General features: G+C 43.5%; 1 protein-coding gene across 3 annotated transcripts in view; it reads right to left on the bottom strand.

Moving 5' to 3' along the window:
- Positions 1–12,371, bottom strand: part of cdkal1 (CDK5 regulatory subunit associated protein 1-like 1) — a 168,852-nt gene that overhangs the window by 77,477 nt on the left and 79,004 nt on the right. For all 3 annotated transcript variants that reach the window (XM_062565521.1, XM_062565520.1, XM_037454737.2), the window contains exons 9-10: positions 9,689–9,855; positions 1,220–1,365 (exon numbers count right to left, since the gene is read on the bottom strand). In XM_062565521.1, the coding sequence (XP_062421505.1) occupies positions 1,220–1,365; positions 9,689–9,855 (313 nt within the window). The remainder of the gene's footprint in view (positions 1–1,219; positions 1,366–9,688; positions 9,856–12,371) is intronic.

The following is a 12,371-nucleotide window of genomic DNA, read 5'->3' as shown; positions in this document are numbered from 1 at the left end:
ACCAATGCAATGCAAGTGATGGGAGAGATAATAACAGCTCCGTGTGCAGGTTAATTATCCTGACGCTTTACAATTAAATAAGTGGGACTTTTAAGGCAACAACCAAATGAAGGGTGAATCAAAAATGTCGACTAACGACAAAGACCGCACACTTAATGTCCATATATTTAAATACACTAGGCTTTGACTGTAGATACCTTTACAGAGACGTTGATACTCATATTTACATTTTATATTTCAGCCTGTGGCTTGACTGCTGACCTACATGAAGCAGTTGCATGACATCTATTGATTACTGCAGTAGATCTCATCTGCTTTGAGCAAACAATGTTAACAACTAAAATAATCTGCAACAACAAATGGGCAAACAGTTTAAAATTCACTGGCGTCACTATTCATGCTCACATGTCGGGGAGAATATAAAGATTGGTCAGTTCTCGTGTCAGAGGTCACATCCATGCATTGTGTTCATGTTTCCTTCTGTTCAGACGCGTCAGTCACGTTGACATGGCTTGATAAAAAAGTCTGTCAGGAATCAAGGCTCAAATATTCAAGCTGCAATTCATCTTTCAATGTTTCTATTTATTCCATGTTTGAAAAATGTAACCTTGCAAAGTAATGTCCTAATGAATGGTGAATAAAACTGCATTTTAAACTTGTGTGTGCTAAAAGGAAAGCTTATTGTCATAGTACATTTTCTATATGTGATAAACACCTGACAGCAGCATAAGGAACTAAATAGCATTGTATTACATTGTCAGATATACTTTGTCACAATGATTCAAGCTGCACGGGTCTCCAAGTGTTAAAGAGAGAATGACACACACACACACACACACACACACACACACACACACACACACACACACACACACACACACACACACACACACACACACACACACACACACACACACACACACACACACACACACACAGTCCAAATAAACACCTCTGAGCCGTTGTGAGTCCTCGGACACCCTGGCGCCCACTCATCTCATTTTCAGTTCACTACTGCAGTCACACAAACACGTGCGTGCACACACACAGGCGCACACGGAGACACATGTAAAGACACTCATGGTGTAGTGGTTTGACTTTTTCTCCAAAGGTCATTCAGAGAGTAGTGGGGATGGAAGGAAGTGAGAGAAGAACCACCCGGTGGCACCAGGACTGGCTGCAGCGCTGAGAGCCCGTTGGACTCCACAGAGCATCTTACCTGGCTTTGAGGAAGTCCACCACTTTCTTGAAGTCGTCGACGCAGTACTCTCTCTTCATGTCCATCAGCACGCTGTCTGAGGCCGATTGCACAGGAACGTGAAGGAAGGCATAGACGCGCGGATGATTCAATATCATCGCCATCTCCTAATGAGGAGAAGACCAGAGGGGAGATTAGAAGACACACACAAAGATTTAGATGTTTTATATATTGGAGAAGAAAGTTTGCAAACATGTGTTGCTCCTCTGTTAAATGTGATTAAATATAACACACTACATGACAGATGCTAAGCTTTGCCATGAGGCCAGTGAGTGTCACTGCACTAAAGGACACCCAGGAACAAAATGACATGCTTTTCAATCTATGTAGTTCTATTGAGTGAATGAAGAGGAATAATTTAAGCTAAAAGGTATTTATTTTATCAGAAATGTACACAATTTAGTTGAATTACGTTAAATTGAAAAGGGGAGAAAATGTGAGTTTATAGTGATTAGAATAGTTTTTTCTTTCATTTCCTCAGTAAAAAAACTGGAGACCACAGATGTCAGGTTCTTCCGATGGACGTAATCAGGATGCTATCATTACCATGCTAATCACCACGAGAGATAGATGGAGCAAAGGAGAGGGGAGGAAGAAATGATTTAATGATTTCCTACAAGAATATGCTGATTGCAGTCCGTTCTCTCAATTAACAACTATTGTAGAATGGTCCCTTCATACAGACACGAATGAGACACACACACACACGCAGACGCACACACTCGTAGAAACCGCTCAGTTGCACCGCAGGGGGCGCCTGCTAGAAAATCCAAATTAGAAAGAATTAATTTGGTTAGAAAATGGAGCTTGATTGGTGACAGGAATCAGCTTGCTGTGTGTGTGCGTGGAAAGAAATGAATGGGTCTCTGCTGTAAATGCTTCAGTTGGTAAAGAAACAGTAGTGATTGTGTTCTTGTGTTTTTTCAGGGTCTTAGGATTTATTTATCTATGGTCGGGTTGTTCTGGCCATTGAGTACGTTCTGCATCTCTTCTTCACAACATATTTGCTTTTAAAACATACACTCACCGGCCACTTTATTAGGTACACCTGTCCAACTGCTCGTTAACACTTAATTTCTAAGCAGCCAATCACATGGCGGCAACTCAGTGCATTTAGGCATGTAGACATTGTCAAGACAATCTCCTGCAGTTCAAACCGAGCATCAGTATGGGGAAGAAAGGTGATTTGAGTGACTTTGAACGTGGCATGATTGTTGGTGCCAGAAGGGCTGGTCTGAGTATTTCAGAAACTGCTAATCTACTGGGATTTTCACGCACAACCATCTCTAGGGTTTACAGAGAATGGTCCAAAAAAGAAAAAACATCCAGTGAGCGGCAGTTCTGTGGGCGGAAATGCCTTGTTGATGCCAGAGGTCAGAGGAGAATGGCCAGACTGGTTCGAGCTGATAGAAGGGCAACAGTGACTCAAATAACCACCCGTTACAACCAAGGTGGGCATAAGAGCATCTCTGAACACACAGTACGTCCAACTTTGAGGCAGATGGGCTACAGCAGCAGAAGACCACACCGGGTGCCACTCCTTTCAGCTAAGAACAGGAAACTGAGGCTACAATTTGCACAAGCTCATCGAAATTGGACAATAGAAGATTGGAAAAACGTTGCCTGGTCTGATGAGTCTCGATTTCTGCTGCGACATTCGGATGGTAGGGTCAGAATTTGGCGTCTACAACATGAAAGCATGGATCCATCCTGCCTTGTATCAACGGTTCAGGCTGGTGGTGGTGGTGTCATGGTGTGGGGAATATTTTCTTGGCACTCTTTGGGCCCCTTGGTACCAATTGAGCATCGTTGCAACGCCACAGCCTACCTGAGTATTGTTGCTGACCATGTCCATCCCTTTATGACCACAATGTACCCAACTTCTGATGGCTACTTTCAGCAGGATAATGCGCCATGTCATAAAGCTGGAATCATCTCAGACTGGGTTCTTGAACATGACAATGAGTTCGCTGTACTCAAATGGCCTCCACAATCAGCAGATCTCAATCCAATAGAGCATTTTTGGGATGTGGTGGAACGGGAGATTCGCATCATGGATGTGCAGCCGACAAATCTGCGGCAACTGTGTGATGCCATCATGTCAATATGGACCAAACTCCCTGAGGAATGCTTCCAGCACCTTGTTGAATCTATGCCACGAAGAATTGAGGCAGTTCTGAAGGCAAAAGGGGGTCCAACCCGTTACTAGCATGGGGTACCTAATAAAGTGGCCGGTGAGTGTATGTTATGCTATACGTCAAAAAGTGAGCAAATCACCATTCAGGGTCCACTAATGTTAATTAAAGTTTATCCTAGCACATTGCATAGAGCAGGTTTGGTAATATGGCGCTCCATCCTTATTATACATGCTCATTAGCTACCAGCGAGGTCTGACTGATGATAATCAAGTGCAGGGTACAATAGTTACATTAAGATGAATCCATACTCAAGGCTTTTGAGTCAGCATCACCTGCATGACCTGCTCAACAGTTGAACTATAGATTATAGATTATATATCCGTACCTGTAAATGTAAAAACACACACTCAGAGCTCATTGAGTTTACTTGTGATGAGACAAATAGGCCTACTTTGCCCCAGCTTGCCTTTAGGTATCCTTGTACAGTGTTGTTAGATACAGCAGTTTGCTAGTACCGTCACAGTAGGCTCACTAACAATGACTCCCCCCCCCCCAGTGACTGCAGCAGAGCCCCCATATTATGAGCGTGTCATCGTGTGTGTGTTGCGAGGGTGAATGGGTCTCAACAGATGGCCTGCTAGTTTGGAGGAGCAGAGCGCTGCTGATAGCAACTTGGGACTTCTCTATAAGGGGAAGACTTTCCATTGTCTTTATCTCTGAGGGAGAGAATCCCACCCTCCCATGATTATACAGTAAAGTGGTACCAATCTCTCTCGTCATTCATCCCTGTGGAGTTCAGGCCTTTTTCGATGTTTGACTGCCGCTGACAGACAGCTAAGTGTGAAAATGATGCTGTGCTGCAGATATCGCTTGGGGGGGCTGCTTGAATTCCCTCCTGTTGGATGAACTATTCAGCTCCAAGTAGGATTCAACAAGCTTAAACAAATCAATGAAGAGTTGGTCTAAGTGCTCCTTTTGTATTATGTTGTATTAGCCTTGACCGTGTAAAGCGGAATAATATTTTCTTCTTGCCATCTTTGCCACTAAGAGCTTCTCTCTCTCACAATCTGTTCATCTCTGATTGATCAGTCCAGATAAACATATGAAGCATAAAGGAACAATCTTAACTGGCTTAGCTCAAAACGATCCAATATACCCCCCAAAATCAGATATGTGTGGGAAGAAAAAGAGCACGAGCAGATAAAGATGGTTCGGCTCCAACTAGCATCAATAATGGATAACACACTTTCGATTTCTTTGCTATATTTTGTGTGATGATTTTGTCGATGATTTTGTCTCATCTTTTACCACCTACTACCGTTTTGTTTTAGGCAGAAAACAGAAACATACAAGTGTTCTTTGTGAGTTTGCTCCCTTATTTGCATTGTGGGCGGACTGTGGATGAAAATACAAATAAAAGGTAACATTCGGTGGCCACGGTAACTGCTGGTGGTGCATGGTGGTGCATGGTGGTGCATGGAGTAGGGTGATGCGCTGGGAGCCCCAAAGGTTGGCGGTTCCAATCTCGGCTGCCCCATGCCGAAGTGTCCCTGAGCAAGACACCTGACCCCTAATTACTCCCCAGGCAGAAATGTAAGCCACGGGTTACAATGCAATGTAAGTCACATTGGATTAAAGCGGCAGCTAAATAACATCCAATTTAATGCAGATTTATCTGGAATGAGACGACTATCTGTCCGTCAGCAAGTCAACAATAGGGTGGAAGCAACACACACACAGATGGATTCCTCAAAGCGCAGAAGGATTTCTGTCAAGTCAACGTTTGAAGTTGACCCAAAATAAGTAGCATCTAACTGCATTCTCTCACACACTCGGCGACATCTACACAAACCCAACAAGTATCAGCAGGGTTCACCCAGGGGAGTCTGGACCAAAAATGATTCTACAAGCCGCTCCCAGGAGAATACATGTGTGTCTGTGTGGCACATAGTGGGAAGGGTTTCAGGAGCTGATGGACCAGCTGAGCTCCCAGTGGTATTAAACATGTCAAACACGAGTCCCTCAGACAGGACAAGTGGAATCTATGCATTAGACAGTAAAGGGGGAATTAAGTGCATGTGTCGGCTTAGAATGTCCCGCTGTGTCATCTGACTATTTTCAACTAGAAAGATTACAATACCACACTCAAAACAATATATGCACAAAACCACTATGAAGGTCGCTTGTTTCCTTCAGCTACGTATTACATATTGAAAATAATTCAGTTAAATCCATTAACACTTTTGCGGTCGTCATTTTTTTTGTCCCTCCAAATAAAAGCTACAATAAAACCCACAACGAAGATCTTTTTGGAAAAGGCAGCCAGCATTTACAAGTCGTCATTCGCCACCGTAACTCAGAAAATATCATTTACTGCAGCGAGTCAGGACTCCGTATTTTATAGGGACACCCAGATGTACAGCGGGCATTCATCTGGCCCCGTTCCCTCACAGAATGCTACATTAGGCCTCTAATGTGCATCGGCTCCCCAAGGCTTCATTAAAATGAAAATGGTCTGAGAGGGTGTGTCTAGGAGCGTGCCCATTCAGCTGTCCTCGTGGGGACATCACAGTGTGAAGGTGAGAGATTGTGTGTGTGTGTGTGTGTTTGAGTCTTGGCTGTGAAAAATATCAGCCGGCGCTGAGGACGGGGTTTCCCTTTGTTGCGGGTATTTGGTAGTTTATCAACCTTCCCGAGGCCTGGTGCAGCTTCATTGGACTGAGCACAGTCACACATTCCTCACTGTCTATGCAAGGTTAATGACTCAAAGGCAATAGAAAACACCAGAGAGGATTTAACATTTTACAGGTTCTGTGGCACAATGATCATTTTGTTATTCTGTGAAAAAAAAGCCCCTTTAACAATGCTTGATAAAAAACCAACTGAAGATGAAGGTGACCAAGCACGGATGCTGATTTATTTTTCCCACACTTGAGTCCTGTTTCGGATTAAAGTTTTATGACTAAACACAGTTGAGAAAAATGTTCAAATCCCTCTTTGGCTGCAGAATCAAACGGAGGCCGTCAGCGGCGTATCGGCTGTCCAGTGCCCACAGAAAGGAGCCGTGTGGACCTGCGAATGAGGAGGCTACTTTCACACCTCATTTAGCGAGTCTGCTGCCACGCACACACCTGAAGCAGCAAGGTGAGCCATGTTGTAGTTTTGATGGCAGCTTTGCTATTTATTGACATATGGAGAAGCACACAGATGGGAAGACATACAGAGACGAATGGGGGGGAAAGCAGAGTTTACAAATCTTAAGTCTAAAGATGAAAAATGCTAAACAAAAAAAGGTAACGTTTTTCACCTGCGGCCACTCAAATAAAAATGTCCACTGACGGCGCGATGCAATCAACTGAAATGTCAGAGACAAGTGGCCCATGAGAAGCAATTGGGCCTTTAACTGCTCCAATCATCAAAGGGTGCTATGAGGCTGTCAAGAACAGCAGGCGGCACACCGGCAGAACCCGTGTGTTCTTGTGTGACAGAGGGAAACAAAAGTGTTGATCCGAGTGAATATGTGTGAGAGGGTGATCTTCCAGAGGGAAGTGGAGAGGTTACTTGGCCTTTTTCAGCTTCAATCACAGCCATTCAGAATGATGCGATTTCATAAGCCCTGGTGTTATTGGAAAGGATGCAATATGGCCTTTACTTAAGATGAAGGAGGAATCCACTTCAAAGATTTGGCCTTAATCATCATCACACCCTTGTTATTGCTGTGATTGCCACCACTGTGAGAGGAGTTTGAAGGTGGGGGCAGAGAGAGAGAAAAAATTAAAACTGTGACAAGAAGAATATGTCAAATTACAGAGAAGGAAGAATTGAAGGAGAGAGGCGAGCGAGAGAAAATACTAATGAGAATCCAGAGTAACAACTTTCACACTATATGAACACATTTCTCCTGGTAGGTTCCTCTGTTCATTCTTCACAGGCATCGGGAACGTATGGAAAGGGTCAGTAAGTAGGACTGCAGAGAGAAACGTGTGTGTGTGTGTGTGTGTGTGTGTGTGTGTGTGTGTGTGTGTGTGTGTGTGTGTGTGTGTGTGTGTAGAGGAGTGGGCATAAAAGGTAAATGCAGGATAGGAGCCACAAATGACAATGATAAGTTAAGGAAGAGCACTCTTATCTTTCCTTTCCTTATGTAGGTTAATTGACTGAGGAATTAAAGAAAAGAGACATAATTCAATTCAATTCATGGACATTAACAATAAAAGGGCCAGTAGCATATGAAATGATTCTTAAGGCACACACACACACACACACACACACACACACACACACACACCAAGTCATACTGTAGTGTGCCGTCCTACTATATTTCTAATTATCAGTTAATTGTTATTCCCTATCATTAGGAGGGTGGTTTTTTAATTGTAATGTGGCCAAGCAGAAAGCCTACCTATACATGTGGGGGACAATTAGCCACCTCCATTAACCCCCGGTTAATTACAACCTCCATTGCTGCTTCCCACAGCACTTTCCACTCCTTCTCAGCCCTCATCTCTATCCCCAGGCCTTCATCCCCCATTTTTTTCATTTCTGTCCTAATTTCTTTCATCTAATATCTCCAATCTTCCTTGATTGTTTGATCCAAAAGTACTGTAATCTGTTCTGGACTTCTTCTTCTTTCTTGTTTTGTTGTAGTTTTCTAGGTTACCTTGTGCCTCCTCCCTTTTCTATTCATACAACATGTTTATGAATTGAGGAGAACACTGACACTGCTATTAGGCAGGCAAACTGCTGTAAGAATTGGTGTAACATGAGGGTTGATAAATAAAGGCAAAACACGATAAGAAGAAGAATGATACTTTAACAATTTACACACTCAATTTGCCTCTTTTAATGCACAAATCCGGAGCACTATTGCTGAGGTAGGAGGCCACAACAAGGTATTGGGCCTTTCCAGTGGCTCAACGTCATTACCGAACCACACTGAAGAGCTACTTTGATGTTCCTGTCATCAAGCAGATAAACACTCAATGCAGATAAATGTTTAACCCACGTTTGACTCATTCATTTGAAAGGTTAATATCCGGTGGCTGCCATGACCAAAACAGGGTGCAGTTTAATAATACAATACTTAAATAATACATTAAACAAACTTTCATAATAAAGTTGTATAAAAGTTGTCTACTCTGAGCTTCTAATATCGTCTGAGTTAGAATCCACACACCACACGTTTATGATACCAATGTGCAGCCATACACCACCAACTGCGCTTACTGCGTCAACAGTTGGATTTTCACTCTTGACAATTTCTATTGTTAAATGTGGCATTCAAATAAGAAGGATGAAGAAATTCACAATTCAGAGAATTGCACTAACTTTGCTTTGATGTGCAGCACTTTTTAGCGCTTCAACAAAGCTCAACTTGAAGAGGAACTAGGCTATTTTTTACAGTGTGGATTTTTCTAACAAGAAATGTTCTCCTTGAAAGGAGCTGGTTTGTGGCGACTTAGACTGAAGTTTGGATCCAGGCCTCTAGCCCCGAGGTGTATCAGTACACTACTCACCAGCGCGCTGCTTCTACTGTGTCACACACACCGCTGCATTCATTAAACATGCCGAAAGACGCCGTTACCATTCGCCTTACAGCAACATTTTAAGTTACAGCAAACAATATGTTTTATTACAAATGTTGGGTCACGAAAAGTCCTGCTTTCAGTGCAATGTGTGAGCCGGCAAGAGTTTATCTCCTTTGAATCCATTGGGCAATTCTGTCATTTAGTTTCTGATTCCTCTCCTCCTTTTAAGGGGATTTCTTATTGAGAGCAGAAAGACTGCAAAGAGCCCTGGGATGCCTATTGTCCATTTATGGTGCACGATGAATATGATGTTGTCAACCTAATACTGCCAGAAACAAGTATTAATAATTTAAAACATTGAGAATCCATGTATGACCAATAAGAGACCTGCGGACATACTGGTCACACATCTCTCACACAAAGAGAGAGAGAGATGGAAGGAATAACACTGTCCATTGTTCCATTAGGGAAGACAATAATTACTGATAAGAGGACACAATGGTCCTTAATTGACTCATTAAGGGGAGAACAGAATGAAATGCACTAATGAATGGAGTATGAGCGTTGCAGTTAAACTGCATGGTAAGCAAAACACAAACACTTTAGTTTATTATATCTAGGCAAAGCAATATTACTGCTCACAGAAAGGGATAGTACTAAAGTACTAAAGACTACAGGGATACAAAAAACCATGAAAAGAAACACTCATTTCTTGTGAGGTATTATTTTTGTCGATGGCACTTTGAGAGAGACAGTACTGTGCATACCTCCAGATGTTCCAGGATGTACGGTGGGTTGGTCATCCCCAGCCTCAGCATGGCTCCTTCAGGAATCTCCTCCACCAATCTCCACAGCAACGTGGGCAGGTCTGTCCCTATGTCCCTTCCATACGCTCCGGTGTCTTCGCTGGTCAACCAGATCTCACAAACCCCCTCTGCAATCAACCAAAGACAGTCTTAAAAGCTTGTTCAAATATCTTCATGCTTTCAAACACGTCAAATACAGACAGCGATGATCGGCAGCATTTAGCAATGGTTGTTTGTCACTCAATATGACATTAATATGTTATTGATAATGAGCAGAAAAGTTAAACATAAACTTTCAACAGAGAAATTCAATCGTTTCAAAAAGCCTTCTTTCTAGATGCGTTGTTATGGCGACTGCTATGCCGTGGTGCCACACTATATTGAAGAGGGCGTTCTACACCTATTTGTCGGTATTATTTAATCCTAAAGTTGATACTCGATGGAAAGCTTGGGGAGCTATTTGATTTTTGGGGTCAAATAAATACTAATACTATTAAATACTAAACGCTCAAAATCTTTGGCGGGACTGATCACGTGACCGTCACTGACAAGCGATACAAATAGCCGTCCTTTAACCGTGCAGTGTGAAGGTCACATGCAGCAAGAGGGGACGAGCTACCGGCTTCATGCTAAATTAGAGCAACGCTCACTGCTAGAGCCTAATGATCTAACTGTCATTTGGCTTTAGGTCTGGAAATGGTTGAGTGTCTGCTTAAGCTGTGTGTTACGACGTATCATATCGTGCAGGCACACACGATGCATTCGGGCTGGCAGGGGCACAAGCTTAAGTGCACACAGACGAATACATACACACAACCTTCATTATCGTTAGCTGTGCAGAGATAGACAGAAAGATGCATGTGGTCATTCAGAGAGTAAAGATGGTGTTTGGCTAATTGGACAGTTTGTGTGTGTGTGTGTGTGTGTGTGTGTGTGTGTGTGAGAAAGAGAGGGACAGGAACTGTGTTTTAAAAGGCTTGCACAAGCCAAATAGATTAAAGATGATGACAATATAATTGTCCAGAGACTTTGCAAAGCCCATCATCATTGACATTAGGATGCGCTAATGATTTCTGCAGCCAGCCAGGTCAAAAAGTACCATTAGAAACATCGGTCATCACATCTCAAGACCAGCACACGATACAACATTCAGAATATTATGTTCATTTGCTTTAATACACCTTGCTCCAATACCAAGCAATAGCCTTGTTACTTGCCTTTCATTGTCATTTATTGCTTTTATTTCACAATGGCTCTGTCCAGCCAATAGATAAAGAGCTTCACTGGAGAGACATGTTGATTTATGAAGTGTGTGCCTGTTTAGTTATGCCATGGCTGATTTGCTACTGTGCCACATTTTATTTTCATCTTTTTGGCCTAAAGGGGGGGGGGGGGGGGGGGCAGCTAATGTCAGCGTGCTTCAACCAAATTCTACCAGTTCTACTGGTCCAGTGGGAGGCAGCAGCACTGCTCTCTATGTCGCAACCCGCTCCGACGAGAACGTTGGCCAATTGGTCTTTGAAGACCGGGCCAGACCATCAGCGATGAATTGGCTGCTTCCAGAACCACATTCCTGTGATACCACACGCATAAAGCTGCCAGCCCAGCGAGCGGGGGGGCCGTCTGCTACCAAATGAGTCGTGTGACTCCTGCTGTTAATTGTGTTTTGAACGGGGTGATGCTACGGGAAAAAAGTCTCAGGTGTTTACTCAAGGCCGTCATCATTCATAGATGATGGGCTAAAGTCGACCGAGTCATTTGGCCTGCTTCTCTGTCCCTGTTGTACTCGGTGTGCACATGGTGTTATTGTTGGCCAAAGAGAGGAGAGACGTCAGCTTCTCTCTCTGCTCGGAAACACACAACACAGCTGCTTCCTCTGGTTTTGGTATGTGCACAGTAGAGACAGGTCACAGTGGTGCAAGGTGACAAAAAACAAGAAAAACAAGAAGAAAAAACAACATTGCCAGAGGAGTTTACTGTGGAGAGAAACGTTTAAATCTGATAATGGAGCACAAATGACTTGTGCCTTATTATTGAGCTTCTAATTGGAACCATTTTTAACCAACATAGAGACAAATGCCAGCGCAAAACCATAATATTTAGTGGTCTGGCAAAAGGATCCTTGAGTAAGAAAGACGGTGCAGGTGGTGGAGTGTTGCGTACCTGGCCCTGACCTCTGACGCCGATTTCAAAAGGGACACAACTTGTTGTTTCCCGTGAGATATAAAATTGGCAAATTTCCACTCCGCTTGTGTTCGGATAACAAACCTTTCCCCTCAGGCGTTCTCCATGTCACCTCATGATGCAGGCTGATGTCAGAGCAGCTGTAACAAGGGTGGAGAGCACAATCCTTTCCCTAAAAGCCATTAACATCCACTGACCCCTGACGGGGGCACAGGGAGGGAGGTGCAACATGGCACCGCGACAGGAAGATGAATATAAAGATAGAAGAGGAACCTGCCCGGCTCGTGGATGGAGCCTTTAGGGGCGGGTCTTTGGATGGGTGGGGAGGGGCGGATCGGGTGGGGGCGGGATTGGGAAACCATGAGTTTTCCTAAATTCCAAGTGCGGCATTTTATTTTTTCCTGCCAACATGACGAAGTCAGGTCAATGTACGCTTTCATGTTTGTTTTACTCTTTCAAC

Source organism: Pungitius pungitius, chromosome 11 (assembly GCF_949316345.1).
Source record: "Pungitius pungitius chromosome 11, fPunPun2.1, whole genome shotgun sequence".
Lineage (NCBI taxonomy): Eukaryota > Metazoa > Chordata > Actinopteri > Perciformes > Gasterosteidae > Pungitius > Pungitius pungitius.
The sequence above is the reverse complement of the archived record's forward strand: the minus strand, read 5'-3'. Positions and strand labels throughout refer to the sequence as shown.